Below are 22,318 nucleotides of genomic sequence, written 5' to 3'. Positions count from 1 at the left end.
AAACTGGAAAAGATTTGGCTCATATGATTAATTCACCCTACAGAAGAAAGAAAGCTCATTCAAAATCAGTCTCTAATAAACTCCATTTTCAGTACGCATCAAACTAGCATATGTTGAATGACAATGAACCAAAGAAGCAGATGAGGGAAGTGGCATATAATTCAGGCAAAATGTTGTTACCTACCAGTGTTCAAGCCTTATGTCCTGCTTCAGGTCACAATAAAGCCACATAAGCAGCACATAAGCAGTGTTGCAATATTGAGCAACACTGATTTTTTAGACAYGCTGTTATGTATTGAACACCTGAAAGACACTGACAGAACTGCTGCTACCTTCCTTGGAGGCATGATACTGTCATCCCTACATCCCTACTGTGAATCAAGATAGCCAAGAAGATGGAAAGAAAAAGAAAGTGCAAGTCCCAACTCAGTACAAACTGCAAATCACTGTCTTGCATGTGCAAGAAACCACAGGCAACTGATTAACAGTAACCTGTACCACATAAGGCAGTGTTAGGTAGCTGTTGCCTTTCAGGAAATATCAGTTTTGCTCAGATAGCTTATTGGTAAGTTTAGGGTCATGTTTGCCTTTCTATTCACCCCTTGGCATTACAGTTTGTGAATTAAAAGACTTCTGGGGTGCAATAAGATTGGAAAATGTTGGCTTAAAATGAATGACAAATACTCTTTCATCAGCGAGAATTTCTTAATATTAGGTGAGATCTAAGATGAAGGTTTTACTTTGGTTTGTCTTTTTTTTTTTAAGATTTTAAGGATTTTGGCTGTTTTCTCACTAGTGAAGGCTTTGGCATAGGTGACTTTTTAAAGAAAAAGATGCCAGCAGATTTCAAGAGAGTCTTTCCAGTTTTGGAGAACCAGCATTGGGAAAATGTAGGGCACTAAAGCTGGAAAAGGCTTGAGGAATGGGGGATGGAAAAAAAGGCAGCAGCCAAAATAGAAGTGAGAAATGCAAGCACAACAGCACGAAGGAGAGCAAAGAAGTTTCCTCAGTGAACTTTGGTAACTATAAAAGAATCTCAAAAACTACTTTTAGTAGTCCAAACCTTAATTTAGATGACTGATAACAAACAAAAAAAAGAGGTCTGAGCAAACACTGTTTCCTTCCTCAATTTTTTAAGATCTTCAGCTCTGAAAAACTCAAAAATTCAAAATGTTATAGACCAAAGGGAGAGGATGAGGAACTTTCTGGTAACTTAAATAAAGTCTGACYCAAGCCTAAGCCATTAGTAACTCATTTACCATCCCTGATCTTCACACATAACAGCAAATACAGAGTTAACTCCTACAAGCCCACAGTGCTCTTTGTAGACCTGGGCTTTAAAAATCCTACATGAGAGTGTATTTTAAAATATAAATTTCTCACTTATAAACAGAAGCCTATTATATTTTAGAAAGAAACACAGTACCAAGATGACTGAGAGAAACAAAAGAAAAAAAATTACAAGCTACAGTGCTTCAGAAGGCTTGAGGACTATGGGAAGACAAATGATCATAACAATATATATCTATACATAAATAGAAGATGCAAAATCTGGTAGATCTCACAGAGGGACATCAGAAAGGTTATATTTGGCCATACACAAATCAGAAACTTCTCAGCACCTCGGTGCTTCATACCCAGAACAGGACATTAATGAACTACCTAGCAAAGGCAACATATGGGTTATGCAACCTTTAGGAAACATAAGGCATTACGTATGTGACAAGTGCTATTCCCGAGTGTGAAGACTATTCCTACCAAACAAGCAAAAGGACTGCAAAAAACAGCTCCAGAGAGCAAGCATGGCAAGCAAACCAATCTTATGTCCTGCTAGGGAAAATAAGTGGGCAGAAAAGTTCAGGTTTAGCTGCTGATGTTGAAGTGATTATCAGCAGGCCAATTTGTTTAGGAAATGACATTTAGAGTTATAGCCCAAATTGCCCGACAGAGAAACAAAACACTCCATTAATTCTGTAAGAAGTATAGCCTGCCTAAATTATCCCTGCTCTATGTTAATTGCGCCCCCAGATTGCCTACCTGTAAAACACAGATTTAGGAGAGATTTAGTTGTGAGGTTATTCTAGACCTTGACGCAGTCAGCAGACAAGAAATGTGCCAGATACTCTGCTTGTAACTGCTCTGCAAGCATAACAGCAAATTGTAGAGAACAGGACAGCATCATATGCTYAGGTACATTAAGAGAAAACCAGGCATCTGAATTGCAAGCGAAGCTAGAATAAGATGGACAGGCAGCTGCCTGTCAGATTGTGGACACAACATGCAGTCGTGTTGCTGCAGAAGCTGGACAGGAGGATCTTTTTACAGAATATTGATTTGCAAAAACTGCAGTGAATGGGGCTAAAAGCAAATGAAATTGCTTAGCATGGTGCTAGCTGAGCCGTGCTCTGCCAGCAGCCCCCTGAGCCACCCAAATGATAAAAAGAGAGCCCAGGGGSACTCCTCGGGCTTCTGGTTTACTGCCCTGCAGCGCAGAAGGGTCTCGACTTAGGCACCATCCTGGAAATGTTTGCCTGACCTCTCTGGCAAGCTCATATAAAGGCAGGACCTCTCCACAGGCTCCTTCACTACCTAATTTCAGTGCTTTAAGGGCACTTATAATTTCCATCTTTTCTGTTGTAAATTAAGACAATTCCTGCTTATCCTCCAGGTGTGGATGTGTATGGCAAAGGACCCTCTATAACCACTCCTGTATCAGGTCACTGTCACATTCCTCTCTCTGCTCAGGCTGCTCTTTTCCAGGCTACCAGTTCCAGCCTCTACAACTTGTGTACACAGCTTACATTTCTGAAACTTTTTCTTCTTTCTGGAGTTAAATTTATCTTAAAGCAGTCTCTAAACTCCAGCTGAAGACCCGGGAATGCCAGAGCATGCAGACTGGTGGATGGAGCTGAACAGAAAGTACTATGAGCTTTAAGAAATATGAACAACACACAAATAAMCAGGGTGTAAAATGGGAAAAGACTGCTTGGTTGTGTTTTGTTTGGTGTTTAATCAGTCTAATTTACTATGTGGAAAGCTGGATATTATGAAAATTTTAATGATCAATGTGATGACTGAATAGCAATGTGAGTTTACTAGCTGCATATCTTTGCACTTGATTTCACAACATGTAACTACGTATTTATACTGCCGCATTTAGCTTCCTTTTAAAGATGTATGTCTAAATTGGTCTAAATTTACTTACCAAAGTAACACCTACGTAAAGATCACTTGCTGACCTGGTCATAAAATCACAAGAATCTTTACTCCAGTSTTTGTTGTCAAAATAAATCCTACTTAGCGCTTCTGCACCCCTCCCTGCTTATTGCTTCCAGCTCCACCTGAGTGGATCGGAATATCTGACCCTGCAGTCTCAATATATTATCCTCTATTCTCTCCTTCCCAGTCATGTTGAAGGTAGGACAGGGCCTCCTTGTTATTGATCCCTTCTCAGGTTTCTTGTCCTGGCCACCCAGATTGGGTCTCAGACATTACAGCAAGCAGATGCTGGGGCCTTGAAAGTCCTTTATCCCTGCAAGGAAAAACCCTACAAATAAAACTAGCTTCTTGTTCATGCCTTTCAATGAAATTTAGGTGTAAAATGCTAACATTGACTCAGTGAAAAATGAGTATTTCAAAAAAAATGTAAATATGAAGACAGGGGGAAAAAAAAAAGCTACAAACCCCAAAAGTGAAAGAGGACCAAATTAAAACTTCTTCTTTAAGCAGCAGAATGACAAAAACTGAGCTTAACAGTCACATTAACCCTTACATTAGCCCTGCTTTGAAGAGCTTACAGTCTAATTKTGTACAATATAAAAGGCTACTGGAACTTGAAGCATAGCTACAAAAGTAAAGAAACTAGACTTACTTACTCAATACAACTGTGGTATGTGTATGTGTAATATATATAATACATTAAAATTAACATAAAAGTGAAGATTGGAATGAGGCAGAAAACTGGCCAAAAGAGACCTCTTGTGGAATAAATTTCCAAACCCATACCAAAAAAATGTATTATTTCACATGAAAGAGAACAAGGTGGAATTATGAAAATTTAGATCTAATTCAGTAACACTGATATCTTCCTAGAGATGGAAAAAAAATGGAAGGAAACTAAATTATCTTTATTTATTATCAAAATGCACAATATAGTCTTATATTTCCCCAGATTCACTCTGCAATTTTTTCCTTTAAGAACCTTGGTAACATACCAGAGTCTCCAAGTTGCTAAGCAGAATGCCAAGTGAGAGCAGAAAAGGAATTTTGCTTTTCAGCTATCAAACAACTGAATCTCTGTGAACTTTGCTTGGGGGCTTATTTGGATTTTTGTTAAAGCCCAGATCAGCAGGCACCTGTGAGACAGTGCTATAGGAGTGCACAACACCAGGGCCTAAAGTTGGAGGTCACTCTATCTGTTCCACTATTGTAAAGCATGATGCACACACTACAGAAAAGCAGCGTGAAACTTAAAATTCTGATTTCTACTTGTAAAACTAATAAAATAGTTATCCAAGAAACTCTACCTGATTCCATGCTCTGATAAATATGTTTGCAAGGGAAAAATATCTCTTCATCCTTAAAGTGAAGACAGATTAAGGGCATTTATACTACCATATCTTTGCAAAGAGAGTTTATTGCCACAGAAAGGTCTTCCAAATGACAGATGTTAAAAAGAAAACCGTTTTTTCAGCTGTTTTGTCTGTTGGTTGTTACTGTCACCCCCAATCAGGTCAAGGCAGTTAGGCTCGCTATTTCTGGGATGAATATTGCATTAGAAAATGTGATCTTTGTTTCCATAATGCTGTTTGGGACTGTTTTAAAGTACAGCAAATACAACAACAACCCATAACAAAAGAGAATTTAAATTGTGAGAAGTTTTACTTCACCAGTTTTACTTGTGAGAATCAAGACTCATCCAAAATAAGAAAATCTGAGTAAAGCAGTAATTCGCATTTTGCTGAAACAGGGTCTACAAAATCAGCCTCTATCGAATTTGACCACTAATTACAAATTCAGCTTTTTCTCCACGGCCACCCTCTGACATCAAACTTCACCATCTGGCACAGGTTCAGAAGGACAGACGAGAGGGCCAGGAGGAAAAGAAACGCTTATAAAGCAGGAAGATCCCACTAGAGCTGCTGCGAGCAGGATGCAGGTCACGGGAATGGGGGAGAGGAGGCACAGCTGCCCCTTGTCTCTGCTTCAGCATCACGGATGCGTCCAGTTCTAGGGACCAGCAGAACAGTTTGCATTGCCTTTTCCCCAACAAGGTATTAATGGGTAGTTTTCTGCTATAGAATGCGCTCTCATAAAGATCTCTCATAAAAATGTACCAGTTTCTCACTGAAACTTTTATGAGACACTGAAATTTATACTAACTGCAGAAGGTAAGTTAGGAATGGGGCTGCACTACGTTCACTCCACAGTGTAAGAGGGTAAATTGTTAGGAAGACAGSTCAGATTTTAGGTGGATTAAAATGCTCCCAAAGCTGCATCTCTCTTCTTGCAATAGCCCCCCAAGATGACAAGATAAGTTCCCTTCTTAGGAAACTAAATTGAGATGGATCTGCATTTGAAATCTGACAAATACTACAACAACAGTAGANGGGGGGGGAGGCATGAATTTCTCTATTTCCAGTCCAGAGCTCTTCTAGCTCTACAGCCCACTTTCATATAACAACGCCCTGTATTATGTCTGCTTCTGCAGTCGTTTTTTGTGTGCAAAACATCCCACTGTTTCAGCAAGTTGCTGCTAGAGGAAAGCTGTAGGACTAGAAGAGATTACTGATATGAGAGCACCTTTAAGTCTCAGCTTTAAAGCAAAAGCTGGGCAAGTTTAGAGAATTTCTGCCACAAATTTGCTTAACTCCCATAAAACTAAAACTGTTCTTTTCACTGTGAACCTCCTCATCAGCTTTTCACTGTTCCTAGTCACTGCACTTTAAAAACTGACAGGGAGTTTAATAGTGCTTGGAGTGAAAAATGAGGCTTTTAGCCATGTATTTATTTGGCAATATCTATGGAGCAAAAACTTGTAATACCAGTGCCTTTTTGGAAGAAAAAGGGAAGTTTTCCTACTTTATGGGCTATAAGGATATACGACCAGATTCACTGCCACTTCTATATTGAGTATCAAAACCTACAAGCCTAAATCTGAAGTTTGTTATCCAAGAAAAAGTTATTAAAGAGGTTCAAGGCATGAAGAACTCCAGTGCATTAATGAGTGCCAACTTTGTCTGGCCTTTTATGAACTTTGCCTTAAAATAAAAATAAATAAACCCTTATCTAGTCATTTTTAGACCACTTCAACAGATCAGCCACTTAAATAAGATTATTTATTTATTGGTGTTTTTGGTGTTGCCTTCATTAATAAAATATATCCTTGAATATATTTCTGTATCTAAGAGGTAAGCTGAAAAACAATGGTATTCAAATAGAAACAGAGTCAATGTCTCTATCAACTAGTTCCAAGATAGTGGGTCAAAGATGCTATKAATGGCAGCCCACAGGTTGCATGTGGCTCTTTCTCACTGGGAGAAACATGARTAACAATGAAGAGCAATATTTTAGGCTCTTCTCTATTTTGTAAATGAATACAAAATATACGCACTTGCAAATCTAAATATAGTCTCTTACACTGAACAGAAATAAACTGGGTAAGTAGTTTGGGGAGGGAGAAAAAAAATCTAAAAACGTACAAAAATCTGACTTCACTTCCTGAGACTCTCGTGTGCAGCATTGCTAGTTAATTCTACAGTGAAGCTTTCTTCAAGAAGCTCCATAAATTCAGTATTAATTGTTGTGCTGAAACAAATCCTAGCTTTTTTTTTTGTGAAAGGAAAGTACAAATTGAAAAAATAAAGTGTCTATGTCTTGAATTTCTTCATCCCATATTGTCTCCACATGGCACAATGACTAACAAATTATTTTCCAACTGAAAACAAGTTTATAGTTTAAAATTCTAAGTTTTTCATTTTAAAACAAATAAAAGATGAAAAATGAAAAGGCAAAGAGAAGAGTCATTTGTTTAATCATGTATCAGCAGTAAAAGCATCCATACAATGTCTCATTCCTTATCTAAAGGAAGCACATTCCACTCCTGGGGAGTGCTTCATCCTCCCTTTCCAGCCTTGACTTTTTGTTGTTGCAATTGCCAGCAAGCAACTCTGGGAATATCCTTAGGAATGCAGAGCCTTATTTCCCTCCAGAAGCAGAGGCAACAAACTCATTTCACCCCAGCACATCAGAGAGCATCAGTCACACGCTGACACCAACATGATCAGAACAAGTATCAAGTCTCTATTTCCATGGCCCTAAGGTGAGAGCTCTTTTTAAGGCAAATTCTCAAAACACATTCACTGTTTTTCAAAAAGAGCAAGAACTGGTCGACTCCAAAGAATACAGTTTGGGGAAAACAGCTTTCTATGGCAAGTATCAGGATCTTTCAAAGCTCGTTTTTACAGGCTTCCCTAACTTGGTACGGATTTTAGGAGAATGTTGTGATCAAATCGAAAATAACAGCAGACAGGAGGAATGCTGAAAAGGAGAGGGATAATCTTGCTCTTACTGAAGTACATACTTTTGTACAGCCTAGAAGAGAGTATCCCACTGGGATTTTTAGAGATTACAGGGACTGGGAAGARAGAATAATGTGAACTCCCAGGCAGAGAACACCAGAATGGGAAAATAATTCATCAACAAAAATGTGAAACAAGATACGAAGTGCTGTCAAAAGCATAAAGCAAACAAATGGGGGGAAAGCATAGGGAAAAATCCCCTCAATCTCCTTTGCTATAGCAGTATTAGGGATTATTTATAACAATGACGGGGKTTTTTTCCCCAGATGGAAGTGTTTTTCAAGTTGCCAGCATGCTTTTGATTACAAAGTTTAATTCTAATGCATGGCACAGGCAAATTAGGTAATTCAAGCTAATAATACAGTTGCTGATTTGCTAGCATTTTAATCCTTTAATTTGCATGTCTAAATACATCCTAACAATATCTTTTTAATACTTAAACACATGCACACTGGTAACTATAACGCGCTGATGATGAGATACATTGAAGGATTTCAAGGAGGACATTTGGATCTCTATTGATGTTGTGTTTTAAAAATGGCAAATACATTTCCTTGCAAGACAGAAGTAGAAATTAAAATCTAAGACTGAACTAAATTGCCTTGAAACAAACAGGAAATAAACAGGTTTTTAAGGCCAGAAGGGACCGTTACGATTGCCAAACTAACTTCCTGCACAAAAGACGCGTAAAATTTCACCTCAAAATTCCTGCTGCATTTTGCAACTAACTAAGCATCTGGCTCAGAAACATCCTTTACTGAAAATCACACAATTCAGAGTCAAGATTGAAAATCTAAAAAGACGCTGTTTAAAATTTCATGCTGTACCATATAGTAAGTCTCACAGTAGATGAGTGACATGTTTACAGCAAAATAGGATGAATTATAAGGATATTAATCAGCGACAATACATCTCTATATCTGCTCCTGTGTTTACTCCACATAATTAGAAATAATTGTATCAATGACAATATGATTTATTAAACCACTCCATAGTTTTGAAAATTTGTTTCTACACTGTCATCTGTAAAAATACATTCATAAAATTCCATTCACTCTATCTAGTTTGAAATTATTTCTAGTAATCTGTGTGTTATTACTGTTATTTACATAGTAAATGTTAATTTATAACTCATAATGAAGGGATATTCCTACAAGGAAGAGAATGAGGAGTCCAAATCTGTCCCCACATCTGTTGGGAAACATTCACTTTTTGCTCTTTCCCCCATGTTTTGCCATTCCCATATCAGAGGGCTTCAAATTCTGGATAGATGAGTTGAATGGACAAAGATTATTTGCCATTTATTCTATTAGTRTATTATGAAACCTAAATAACATCCTAATTTAGTGTCACATTTACAGGGAACCTGAAATAACCTAAGGTCTACAAGTGTTTTCCATCCTTGTACATTCCCCCATTCTTGTCTGAACACTGGAAACCACATTTTCCAAAGCTGCAATCACTGATTTGAGGACAGAAGAGAGAAARCATACAGCTAGTTGTCATTTTTCAAATGCTGCCATAGCATAAATATGCCTGTGTATGCTATGCCTTCATTCAAAAGTTATTAAAAAAACATATTTAAAAACACATTCAAATCACCTTCATATTGGAAAATACAACTCTTGAAATTTTTATTTAAGATTAGCCACAAAACTTTGCTTTGTTATTTATTTATGCTACTAACGGCTAATGTTTATCCGCCAAACATTTAAGAATAGACAATAGCCTAAAAACACGTTTTTAAAATTCATTACTGTTTGTAAGAGGTTTTTCACAATATTAGACACCAAGAGAAAATCTCGGCATTTGTTTAAGATCTGTGATGGCTGATATTTTATAAAATGTGTATTTGAGGCCAAATTTGACATGRTAAGTCTTAAAACAGGACACAAACATGCTTTTTAAATAGGTAAGTGCACAGATTTTTCTCCCATTTCCAACGCAAAAGAAAAACAATTTCAATCCCCCATTCAAACACTTTTAATTTCAAATGGCAAGTATGAGAAATCTACAAATTAACAAAACACAGATGCAAAATGAGATAGGAAGCTTCATAGCCCACCTTTCTTCTTGACTGGCATTCTTCCTCCTACTTCTGTTACTGCTTGCAAGCACTTAATTACAGGTATTAACGATGTACCACTGGAACACTTTGCGAGGTCTAGCTATTGCAAAACACTTTTACAGTTCAGTTCTGAAATGCAGCTTCAATCTTCATTTCTATCAGTACTTGCTGTTTTCCTGCATGGAGCTTCCGATGCTTCCCACAAATAAAGAAAAAAAAAAGGGGGGGGGGGGGAACAGAAGCTTTTGAATATTTTTAAGAGAGATTTTCAATTTCTTTAAAATATATTTGAATCTATAAAAATACAAGAGAAAATGTTCCTTGGCAGTATAAAACCCTATTATAACTCCTCTTCTGGCAGCAAAATTTGAAAATTAAAAKATTTTATGTAAAACAATTAAGGCACGGTCCATCTCTAGGCAGCTCTCTTAATACTTGCTCAAAAGCATATTATTTGCAGGACAAAAACTCCCAAATAATCCAAACAAGGAGGAAGACAAAAACAATCCAAAGTGACTCTTTAAACTTCTTTCACTTCTTGAATGAATTCTGCTAGCTATGCATTGGGCGACTACTCAGCAGACTGAAAAGGTCCCTTTTTTTCCTCACCAGACAACAGCCTTCAAATATCACCCTCTTCCCCAACAACAGGAGTCACTGGCCAGTCACTTTCATTTTTATTATATCCAAGCCACCCAGCCTTATGGTCTTTAATGTCCCTCTGATCCTCCCATGTATTAAAAGAGAGGATTGGAAAGGAGGAAAGCAATCCCTTGACCTGGAATTATTAAAGTGACAGTGCTGCTCAGTGGGCACTTTGGCAAAGCAGATTGCTTTGGAGTGGAGTCATTTACTTCATGCCATTTCTTCCCTCACAAAGCGGTCACCGCATGGAAGAGGAGCAAGGAGAGTTAGCAACCAAAAAGGTTCATTTTTTTTCAAGGATATCGAAGCATTAATGAGWTTTTTAAAAAGATAAAATAAAAAAAGCAAGCCATGAGATCAGTCCAGGGTTTCCCACTCAGAGTTGCAGCTGGTTGCCTTCAACACGAGCCTCTCTTTCTCTCTCCCGCTTTTTCTGGAAAAAAAAAAAGAAAGAAATAAAAAGAAAGAACAGAAATAAACTGAAAAGGGATAGCTTTTCCTCATCTAGCCCAGTAAGGAAAAGTGGGAAGAAGGGGCCAGCGCAGCCGCGACGCACATGACAGGGCTGAGCTCCTCTGCTGGGGGAGGCGGCGGCGGCATTTTGGGGAGGAGAGACAGGGGGAACAGATCGCCGCGCTCCTAACGCTGCCGCCCGGCCCTGCCGCTCCTGAGGGGGCCGCCCGGCGCTTCTGACGCGCGGAGGGAAAGAGGGAAGGGGCTGGATGGGGGCGTGCGGGAACGGCCAGGCCAGGCCGGGCCGGGGCTGAGGGGAGAAGGAGGCGCGCAAGGGGCGAGATGTCGAGGCCGGGGTAATGGAGGGGGAAGAGAGGGTTACCCCGAGGGCTGAGCCTCCCCCATGGAGGGCTCCCCGCTCCGCTAGGGGGAGCGCCCGGTCCCGGCCTCCGCCTGCGCCGCTCAGCGCCGTCGCCATGGAGGGGCCGCCGCCATCCGCCTCGCCTAGCAACGGGCGCCCGGGCCGCGCGCGCCGACCCGCCGCTGCCCTGTGGCCAATAGGAAGCCGCCGTGCTGCGCCGCCCGGGTAAGGCCCAATCAAAGGTGCCCTCTGATGGGGGGGTCACGTGGGCGGGTCAAGATGGTGGCCTCCATGGGAGGAGGTGTGGGCGGAGCCATATTGTAGCTGTGGCGGGAGCGGTGTCGCCGTTGCTGCCGTTGGGGCCTACTCGGTAAGGAGGRGGGGAAGAAGGGAAGCAGGGGCACCGGGAGAGGGCGCAGCGGGTGCTGCCCGTGAGGGCAAGGTCTGTCCGAGCACGAAATGCTGCTTTAAGGCATCCTGACAGGCTGCGGCCAAGTCGTGACCTCTACAGCCAGAAACGTTACCTTGAAAATGACGGAGAGGGTTGGAACTGAGTAGCGCCCCCTGAATATAATTTGTGTTTGATTTTTGCAGTGTTACCTTTGCTRTGCTTCTGGATCTGTTTTTATTTTACTGATTTGTTTTGTTTTCCTTATGATCCAGGACTTCAAGATGGCAGGCAGAGAGTTCCTGGACTCGAGCTCTCCCCAGAACCTCCTGTACATGGAAAAGTTAAAGCACGCGGATCTTATGGCCAAGTTGTTTGAGGGGCTTCCCAAAGCAGATCAGTAAGTGCCCATAAAATAAAGGAGAAAAAGAGCATCATACACCTGGTTCTGTAAGGAGTTGGCTGTGCATTAGTGTCTTGGGCAGAATGAGTTATAGGGAGCTTTCTTTTTAATTGGATTAAACCACTGGATAAGCAACTACAGGTAGTGAAAGGCCTTCCTGTGTRGGTAGAAAAGAGCAGAATGATGCAGTTTTGTCCCCATGCTGCTGTTGATGATGTCATTCTGTGTAGGCCCTGCTAGTTTTGCGCTAGTCATAGAATCATTATGGTTGGGAAATAAATTTAGGATCATCAAGTCCAACCGTAAGCCACTCAACACCATGACTGTTAAACCACTTCACCAAGTGCACTTCTTCCCCAGAGCAGGCACCCTTGGGCAGGCACCTCAGCGATGATTTGGGAGTGCCTTGATAGCTGAAAAAATATGTATAGAGAGAGCAAGAATGAAAAAGAGTCCCCTCACTTTTTTTTTTTTTTTTTTTAGTATTTTTGTCAGTAAGAGTAAGATCTCCTGGTTCTAAGTGCGTCCATGTGCTGTATTTTGGATTCTCAGGTACACTCTGAAACGTTATCCTCAGTCCTCCCCTTGTGGACTGTATGTGTGCATATACATCCAGCCTGTAACAAGAAACATACCGTGAGAATAAAATGACTGGGCTGCAGGAACTACTCTGGGGGACATTCAGTGAATGGAATCCAGTGCTAGGAAGACATTGATCTAAAAGCCAAGAGACCTTTTAATATTAAAAAAAAAAAGACTCCTAAATAAGAGCAAGAGAGATGTTTCACTAGCCAAGTTATTTTGTTATATAGCGGCATAATTAAATTGTTAGTAGCTTATTTTCATGTCTGAAACTTTGGTRTGTATGAAGAATTAAACTCTTTTCCTGTTCAGATTAAGAAGTAATTGGTATCATTGATGTCAGATGCTTTTAATGTTTAGGCTCCTGCAGAATAAACAGCTGCATCTCTAAATTCTCTTTTTATATAGCTATTAATGATTAATGTTACTTCGAGCATTAGAGTGTGAAAGAGTGTTTTAAATAAGTGGATTTAAAATCCATTTATTTTAATTGAGAAATGCTTTAGAGATTGTTATATTTGATTTGCAAATAAATGTGACATTTGGCCTAGGATACATTTTACTACCAATTAAGCGTTTTAGTGACATCAGGGCTTTAGCTGTAAATCCAACTTTTGATGTATTTTGACAACACATTTTGAACATAATGGCACAGCTTCAAAATTGGAGTGCCTTACAGTTAATTGCTTGCCTGGCAATAGTTCCCATTCTGTGAATTTTAGATTGGTGGAAATAGAAGAATAAAGCAGAGAGTTGTTTCCACTAATCAACTGATTGTGCCAGGTGTAGTGCTAAAGATATCAATGGACAACTTCCTTCCGTGAGTCAGATGAAATAAGGCACAAACTGCCAGTCAAATGTGTTAAATGGGCACAGTTTTCATTCCCTCTGTTGTACTTAACTGCTGTGATGGAATATTCTCCAGGAAAAAGTGTTTGTTGAAATAGTAAAGCCTGACTTTCTGGAACCAGAGTGTATTCTGTTCTGCTATGTGAGTATTAGAGACCTCAACATGAGCAGCTGAACTGAACTGCTTAAAAACACAGAATCAGTATCAGAATTCAGTCCCTCTTATCAGGGGAAATACAAGCTCCGGTTCTGTTTACTAATGTGCTGGGTTTCTCTGACTCTTAACTAGCATAACTTAGAGCCATGCAGGACGTTACATTGTTGTGTGCAATGCAAGAAATGCTCTCAGCCCATGAGGCTACAGACCCACTAGAGATGATCACAGAATCATAGAATTCTTAAGGTTGGAAGGGATCTCTAGAGATTATCTAGTCCAACCCCCCTATACATGCAGGGTCACCTAGAGCACAGGGCTGCGTCCTGTTTGGGTTTGGAAGATCTGCAGAGAAGGAGACTCCACAGCCTCTCTGGGCAGCCTGTTCCAGGGCTCTGTCACCCTCACTGTTAAGAAAATTTTCCTTAAGTTCTTGTGGAACTCTTTGTGCTTCAGTTTGTGGCTGTTTCCTTTCGTTCTATCAGTGGCCACCAATCTGCTGGCAGCTGCAGAGCTCCTCACTGGAACATCTCTGTTACTGTAGCTGTCCCACCTGATTTGTTCCATAAGCTCTTCTTTTGAACGCAAATCTCTTCTTGTGGGTAGGCGTGCTCAACCTTTGGAACTCCATTGTACTAGATGCTGTGAAAATATTTTGAAGTCACAGCTTTGAAGAATCCAGTAGAACATGGAGAATAATCCAAACGTGCGCGTGAGAGGGGAATAAGGCTGGAGATAAAGCTGTCAATGAGACAGTTACAGAAATGAACTGTGATTCAGTTCAAAAGTCATCCTAGTAATCAGTTAAGATGTCTTTTGTTTGCACAGCATTTGTTTAACATGCACTTTGCTGTTGGCTTAGTATCTTACAATCTTACTTGACATATGTTTTCATACTTGTTAAAACTTTTGGCTTAGCAGTGTCAGAATAGGTTGGCTGAGGTGGGCAGACAAAAGGAACATGGAAAGAAAAATCAAATTAGGGAAGAGGGCAGAAAGCTTAAATTTTCTYTTCTTGTGATTCGCTCTAGAATATGTTATGTGTTCCCTACACATGGGTGAGCATACTTGTATTCTGCAGCTCACACTGCTTCAGGTATTTTTGCACTGGCATTTTGTCTTATTATGGTATTTATAATATAAACTTGAAGGCAAGCACTAGATTTTATCCTTCATACAGATATTAGCATATTTGGGGACATACCACAAGGAGCCTAACTTCTGTCTCTGCTATTGATAAAAGTTCAGCTAATTCTTTCTTGAATTGGGCAGCACTATAGAGCAAAAGATATTAATGACTTGTGCAAGTCTTGTATAAGGCTTGTATAAATCAGGCATATGTAGGTTGTACTGGTTGCTTTTGGAAGCAACTAATCTCCATTTCTGCAAGAGAGTCATATCTGTTACCTCTTAGTGTAGAATATTCAGAAATAACTTACAGTATTGACTAAACTAAACTCTGTTATATATGATTCTCAATTACTCTTTTTTTTTTTTTTCTTCTCCCAGGAACCTTGTTAATCATGGAGCCTACTTCCTTGCAGCAAATTCAAGCTTATGTGGCTTAGCAGCAAATAACTTCTTCAGACAGACCCTGAACGTCACAAAGGCAGCCTTTGCGTCTTCCTTGCCMATGGCCGTTATACCATTTTTATCAACAGCAGCAATTTATGACATTTTCCTGCGTCAGCCTTTATTTTTAGGTAAAATTTCATTATTCATTGTTATTTAAAGGGCTTTGCTTTACATGACGTAACACTAGAGGACATCTTCCTCTTTAAGCAGCAGTGATCTTAAACTGTTCTTCAAACTATGCGTTGCAAAGCAAGGCTTTGAAGACCACAGCGGTTCATCTAGTGCACTGGTAGCAGTATGTGGGAAAGAAGATACATGCATGTGTATGTTTTATATAAATGTGTGTGTGTGTATTAAAACTCTTTCTTTCTGTGATGTGCGCTGATGTGCAGTGATACTTTCAGAATTTTTCTTGATGTGCACTGATGCTTCTAGCATTTTTCACGCAGGAAGTCATGTAGAATTCATATTCGAACTGCAACAAGCAGTTGAGTTTCAGCCATCGGAATGATTTTATTTGAAAGTCARTTACAGAGCAGTAAATATGTTATGAATGGGAATGACTTTCACTTTTTGCAAATGATAGAGGGTTTTTTTTCTTCRTAATTTTCTGAATGTCTGCTCAACGTGGATATTTCTGCAAAGTGCCACTTCCCACACTGTTGCATGCAGGTTAAGGCTGATATTCAGGAAGTATGTGGATATTGTAGATACTGACAATGAAATGCTTTGTTTTGTTGTGCAGGTGACCTAGACTGCCAGGCCTGTGCTGTGGTCAGAGGAGGATTAATAGGGGCTGTTGTGGGTGGTCTCTATCCTTTTTTTATGGCTCTTCCTGTGAACGCAAGCCTTGCAGCCAGGTATGTTTTATTAACTTGCTGTGAGTGAAATGGATTTGTCACATTGTGGTTTTCAGTTTCCATTCTACAGATTTTCATCCTGTGCACAATTGTCTTGTCCGTAGTGCACAGAGGAGAGGATTTAYGTGAAAGTAACTCATCTAATTACAGGGCAAAGTTCATAAAAGCTGTGCTGACAAGCAGGCTTCTAAAATGAAATGAAATCTGCAAACTGAGACATCRTGAAGAGTGTGTGTTCACGTTGAACCTCACAACCCATCCCTAACGCACACAGATGCGTTTAAATTGCAACTGCCAGCCTAACGTTGGGAAAGATTGCTCCCTAATGTGGGTTGTCCGGGCAGCTGAGAAACACTGTGGCTTTGGAGAGGCACAGAGGACCCAAACTGTACAGAAGGTGAAAATTTGCAGATTTGGTCAGGGAACAACGTTCGATTGGTGTCCCAATAGGTGATCAGTTGCATTGCAGGAGATATTTTGTAGAGTTCATCCAGAAAGAAAATTCACAATGTTGATGCAGGCTTATAGTTAAAATTTTAAGTTATAAAGCAGTATTTAGTGTCACAGAGCATACCTGCAGGCATATTTACAGTGAAACTGTACAGAAAAAAAAATAAAGAAAAAAGGTATTTAGCATGTTTTAAATGGCAGGCAGATTGACCATAAGGTAGAACTAAATATTTATGAATGAGAGTATTGTCTATAAGTAGAATGGTGACCGAGACCTGTAGTAACCACATTCCTGTGTCTCCAGATGAACATCTTTCTTTCTGWAATCTTGTATCTGAAATATGTTTTCTTTCAAGTATTCAAAGTATTAGCTTCTGARTAACTTCATCATAGTTTAAATTTATGGAAAATAAGAACTGATGGAAGCTCAGGTTGTCTTTCCAAAGTGTTGTAACAGTAGTAATGGATCCCAGTACCACTAGCGAAATCTAACTTGAGAGAGTGAATATCTAATTAATATTTTTATATTTATTTTAATGTTAAATAGTAATGTTCAAATGGTTATAAACRGTAGTGAGAACTTTTTTGTTGTTGTTTAGGTATTCTTCAGCTCCTTTGCCAGGGAAAGAGAATCTGTTACGCTTTTGGCACCGAGCTTCTCAACCTGTCTTTAGAAAGATGAGTTTTGGTATATTAATACAGACTCTAACTGGAATTTACCTTGCCACTAAATATCATGGAATATATTTCAAAATGCTGGAGCAGATAAAACCTAAGAAGGATCCTGAAGAGCTGGAAGCCTGAAATTGAACMAAAAAAACTTCCCAATTGCCTTGGGCAGGTAACCATAATAAACAAAGAAAGAAGTTGCTGCTTGCTGCCTTTTTGTCAAAATAAAGACTCCAAATTATTTTAAATTGTAAACTTAAATGCAAATCGATTTTTTTACAACATGTTCTCCTTACTAAGATGCATATACTCCATATACAGCTTTTTTTCTTTGAAAACTGAAAAAAGTAGTCTTACTTTGAAGTGATACTTCATCTTCTGGAAGTTGTAAATGAGGATTATTAAAAAAAGATATTTCTCATGATATTGCAAACCATGGTAGCTTATAATTCCATTAAGGTATTTTCTTTCTAAGCTTTCCCCATTTTCTTCTCCTTTTCTTTATGCACTGACCACAAAATGACTCTGCTTTGGTTGTTTCAGGGAACACTTTTGGGAACACTGTCATCCCAGAGGAGTAGAAATGATACTTGTGTGCCAGTGACTTTTCAGAGTCCAGTTTGGACAAGTTTAGGATGAAGCTTACCTGAAACACATGAATTACTGATGACTAGGAGAAGCAGTCTTATTTGTAGAGCTACTGCAACTTACTTTTTGGTATCATTCCTATATAACTGCTTAATTTTCTTAATAGTATAACAACTAGCACAAGTACCTACTTACTCAAAGATTTTCTCTTTACTGCACTGATTGAGTTCCCGGAGTTGAGTCCACCTTCAATTGCTTAACTAATGCATTGTAGAATCCTTAAGGTTGGAAGGGAAGTCCAACCCCGTGCACATGCAGGGTCACCTGGACCATGTGGCACAGGGCTGTGTCCAAGCAGGTGTGGAAGATCTGCAGAGAAGGAGACTCCACAACCTCTCTGTGCAGCCTGCTCCAGGGCTCTGTCACCCTCACTGTTAAGAAATGTTTCCTTAAGTTCCTGTGGAACTTTTGGTGCTTCAGTTTGTGGCCATTCCCTCTAGACCTATCAGTGGCTGCCAGTGAAGAATCTGGTYCCATCCTCTTCACTCCCTTCCTTAAGGTATTTATATACACTGATCAGAGGCACATAGGCTTTGCATCCTGAACTGGACCATTGGCTGGAATTCCTCAGGTGTTTGCATGGCCCATCTCCATGGCTTATTTTTGTGTTTAGGTTACAGCATTGAAAGTGGTGCTTTGGAATAGGAGCTTGTTACCTCATCAGGTGAGTGAAGGGAGGAAACTAACACAGTAAGAAAAAGCTAAAGTACTAACATGGGTCGCATACATATTATAGATTTTATGAATACTGATAACTTAAAAATGGTTTTCAGAACTTGCTTACAGAAATRCAAATACTAGAGTAAGGTTCTGTGAATTAAGAAATATTTATGTTGAAATAAAGTAAGCAGTTGTGAGCTTCAAATAACTTCAGATTAAGCATTTGACTTCTTAGTACTTTTTTGCCACCAAGTAAGGAAATGGGGAAGATGCAGAAATCTTTTCACCGGAAAAAAAAATGTAATAGCTTGTTTCCAATATTATCATTTGGAAATTTTGATATCTTACATTTCCTAAAACTAAGGTTGCAACAAAACACATTGACAGAATCTCGGTACCAATCCTTGAATATTCAATGAACAATAACATCTTTTTAACTTGAAAAGTTGTTAGCACAAAAATTTATACTGAGCAGCAAATAAAGCCTATCCAGAAAAACCCTTCTCCTTATAACCCGTTCCACTCAACATTCATTTCTTCATAAAGCAACAGATCATTTTCAGAAGTCTCAAGCAGCTGATTCTGCTACTGTGAGGTCCATCTGTCTCCTCTAGTTTCAAGATTAATGGGCCAGATTCACTTTTGTGAGTCAGAGTTGGTTTCAAATTGACAGTTATAGTGCCCTAGATCATAGAAGTGTTGAATGCAATGTGAAAAGTTGTAAAATGCAGTGTATTCTGCAGCTTGAAAACTAAATCAGGATTTTTTTCCACTGAAGCAATAAAGGTGATGCGTGGTCTGTCCTGTAAACTCTGTATTACAATTACTGGCCAGCACACTTCAGTAAAACACTGTTATCCTCAGAGATGCACCTGGTAATATACATTAATAAAAAGAAAGAATTCAGCACTAAGACCTTGAAATGATTTTGCAAATTCTATGCTAAGGTGCTGCTGAAAAACATGCTAAAATAGTTTAATCACATTTATCTACCTTTTCCTTGTTGCTGTAGCAGGGAAATCATACGCTATAACCAGTAGTAGTCTGATTTATACAGGGAATTAGCAAAATGGGAGTATATGCATAAGCATTGTTATGCACAATTAGTTTAGTTTTTCTTAATCTGAAGTGTTTAATTGACGTGATGTGATACCAGACTGCATCTGAAGAGGTGACCGCACCTTGTATCACCTGTTGTACAGATTGTCACAGATTCTTACATTTGATAATAGAAAACTTACACTAAAGCTCATACTTTGCAATAGTATCTCTAAGAATGAAACTCAGCAGTTTGGTTGTAAATGGGTATTTAACAAGACAGAGTTAAGCCATTTAAAGGGCTAGAGTGATTTAGAATGTTACTGTCATAGCCATCTCCCTTTCCATGTGCTATTTTTGACATCAGTTCAAGTGATAATTACTCTGAGTAGTCAAAAATGCAAGCTGTGGCTTTTCATGATCTGATTCAAACTGCATTTTTTTTTAGATCTTTGAAAAGAGGGAAAGGTTGAAAAGTGTAACAGGAAGAAATTCACATGCCTCAGCATCTCCAAATACCTTCCAAAGGCCAATGGTTACTACCAGCAGAATTGATGAATATACAAGCTGCAAGTTTTGTTTGTTTGTTTGTTTAATAGTTAACATTTTACATCCTGGCACAGACCAGCTACAATCCTTAGGCAAAAAGCTTAAAATCAAGGTGTGTGTGTTGTAAAGAAGACAGTTGTATTCCCTGCACACTTCCACTTAAACTGCAGATGAAAAGTCCTCAAAACTAAAAGAAAAAAAAAAAAAGTAAGTTCTAACATCAGTGCACCTGAAGCACTGCTTTCACTGAGATTTGGAAATATTTTTCTTCAACTCTGTTTCATGTACTGGATAAAACACATGCTATTTTACACCACTGAAAAACAACCTTTTACCAATGCTTGGCTTCCTGCCAACTTCTAACAAGCTCATTGCAAGCACTACCTTTTTATTCAAAAATCTCTAGTACATTAGAACAGATTTTAAACGCACCTTTCCTCTACCAGTATAGGAAGAAACTAGTTACAGAATGTACATCAGAGTAATGATTTTTATTACCTTCTAGGAATGCACATACCTGATATATAAGCTATGACTGACTACTTAGAAGTCTGACCTACTTCCAAAAGACTGCTGAGAGACTAGCTATTGGTAAGAATCAAGACCTACTTTAAAAAGCATCAATTCTATTCATATTTCATTTTGGTCACAAATCTCAATATTACACTCTATTAGAAAGCAGATACCTCTGCACATCATAATAAATAACAACCCCTTTTTATCAGTCCCCTGCCTGACTCCTTTCTGTTTTTTTTCCTGCCCTCAAATCCCAGTCCTGACATGCTCCAGCCACAAAGTAGAGACAAAACAACCAAATCTTCATCTAATGTTTCATTTATTCGTCTGAAATCAGCTTTCATCGATATGCAGTTGTACAAAAGGTTTTCTTTAAACAGAGCCCACTTCGGTATCCATCATACTTGATACATACTTGAGGCATTTCCTGTCTAACAGCACTATAAATAGAATATCAATTCCAGCAGAAAAATCTCTAACTGCAAACTTTTGAGAACATTTTTAAAAATATCTTGGAGAACATTTTTTAAAACAAAAGTTTTTTTAAAATAGTAAATTTTACAAAGGACTTTTTTATCTTACAAACCTCTCAGTGTTTATCTTGCAAACCTCTCATAAAGAAAACTGATTTTGTCAATTAACATCAGAAATGTTAAATCTAGCAACTCAGAAGTGCAAACATGCCAAATTTTGTGGAATGGTTCCCCTATTTACTTGTAGCCATGTAATTCAACACAAGGGTTTGAATTTCTGTGATATATTTACTTACACAAAACTAATTCTGGTGCTCAGCAAGGTGTTCTCTACATTGGAGGACAAAAAGGAGAAAAAGTATTTCTTTGAACTGGTAGAAGTCATTCATTACATTTTTAAGCATTTTTTTCTTCTTGATTTTAAGCTACAGACGACTTTTATTAGAATACCTGACTGCTAGAAGGAAGCTCTTCTCTCTACCTAACAAAAAAATAAAATTCGAATCTTTCACAGAAAATTAAAACAATATCATGTTGCTCATTCTAGAGCTCCTTTCAGAGCCCTCAAATGTTGATACATTCATTCCTATATAATCTGGAAATAAAAATCTAATGAAAGATTACATATTAACAGGATACTATTAGTTAAGCATCAAATTAGGAACCTAGAAATGGAACAGAAGGTAGGAATGTCAATAAAACATGTAAGTATTTACACAGGAATTCTACCTCTTCAATGATTTATTAATCAAATGTATCTACATTAATAAAACATTGAGAAGCTGCTGTAAAATACAAAGAATACACAGATACTTGGAGAAAAAACTTTATTTTAGGTTCAAGGAATAATTTTTTTTTTCTTGTTTTCTAATATATGATCCACGCATATAGAAGTATGAGCATTTTTCCCTTTCCGATTCAAGTTTTGTGCAATGAACCACTCTATTAATGGAAGGCATTAACAAGAAGAAAAAGATTAAAAACTATTTCAGCCCATAAACTGAAACATCAGCAAGTCTGATTTTATTATGATACYCTATTCTTATCTGGATGACACACAAAGAAACAATATTTTTTCCAAGTATTAAGCTGTATCCTTTCTTAATTCCGTCCAGTCACGATGTCTTACTGAAGTTTTAGGTATGATTTGGTTTTCTAAGCAAGCGTTTTCAGCTCCTTGGGACAAGCAGCCTAGAYGTTATCTAGGGAGGCAAGACTAGGGAGGCAGTGTTATCTTTACTGACAACTGCGCAGCAGAACCGAGCACGATCCCGGGCCAGCACGAGCTTTCCACCCCGGTGCTGTAAACAGGCTCCAGAGGCACCTCGGTGTGCTCAACCATGGCATAGCCGCCCACAGCTCCGCGCAGCCCTTACACCAGGCGGGCTTGGAGCGCT

The 22,318-nt window shown here is 38.8% G+C and overlaps 1 protein-coding gene and 1 long non-coding RNA gene across 3 annotated transcripts; one reads left to right on the top strand and one right to left on the bottom strand.

Moving 5' to 3' along the window:
• Nucleotides 1-9,585: 9,585 nt before the first annotated feature.
• Nucleotides 9,586-11,174, bottom strand: LOC112943688. Its single transcript, XR_003248644.1, has 2 exons — nt 11,129-11,174; nt 9,586-10,726 (listed from the first exon to the last, which is right to left on the bottom strand). It is a non-coding gene; the product is annotated as an uncharacterized LOC112943688 (long non-coding RNA).
• A 140-nt stretch (nt 11,175-11,314) lies between these two features.
• TMEM126A (transmembrane protein 126A) lies at nt 11,315-17,243 on the top strand. 2 transcript variants are annotated; one of them, XM_026034926.1, is made up of 5 exons: nt 11,315-11,332; nt 11,771-11,895; nt 14,993-15,186; nt 15,804-15,918; nt 16,968-17,243. In XM_026034926.1, the coding sequence occupies exons 2-5, from the start codon at nt 11,780-11,782 to the stop codon at nt 17,170-17,172; spliced, it is 630 nt and encodes a 209-aa protein (XP_025890711.1). In that variant the 5' UTR covers nt 11,315-11,332; nt 11,771-11,779; the 3' UTR covers nt 17,173-17,243. The 2 variants fall into 2 exon arrangements, with proteins under 2 accessions (XP_025890711.1, XP_025890712.1); XM_026034927.1 differs by lacking the exon at nt 11,315-11,332 and adding an exon at nt 11,416-11,477.
• The last annotated feature ends 5,075 nt before the right edge of the window (nt 17,244-22,318 follow it).

This window comes from Nothoprocta perdicaria, unplaced genomic scaffold (genome assembly GCF_003342845.1).
Source record: "Nothoprocta perdicaria isolate Ctin4 unplaced genomic scaffold, notPer1 scaffold_152, whole genome shotgun sequence".
Lineage (NCBI taxonomy): Eukaryota > Metazoa > Chordata > Aves > Tinamiformes > Tinamidae > Nothoprocta > Nothoprocta perdicaria.
This window is presented reverse-complemented; position numbering and strand designations above follow the sequence as displayed.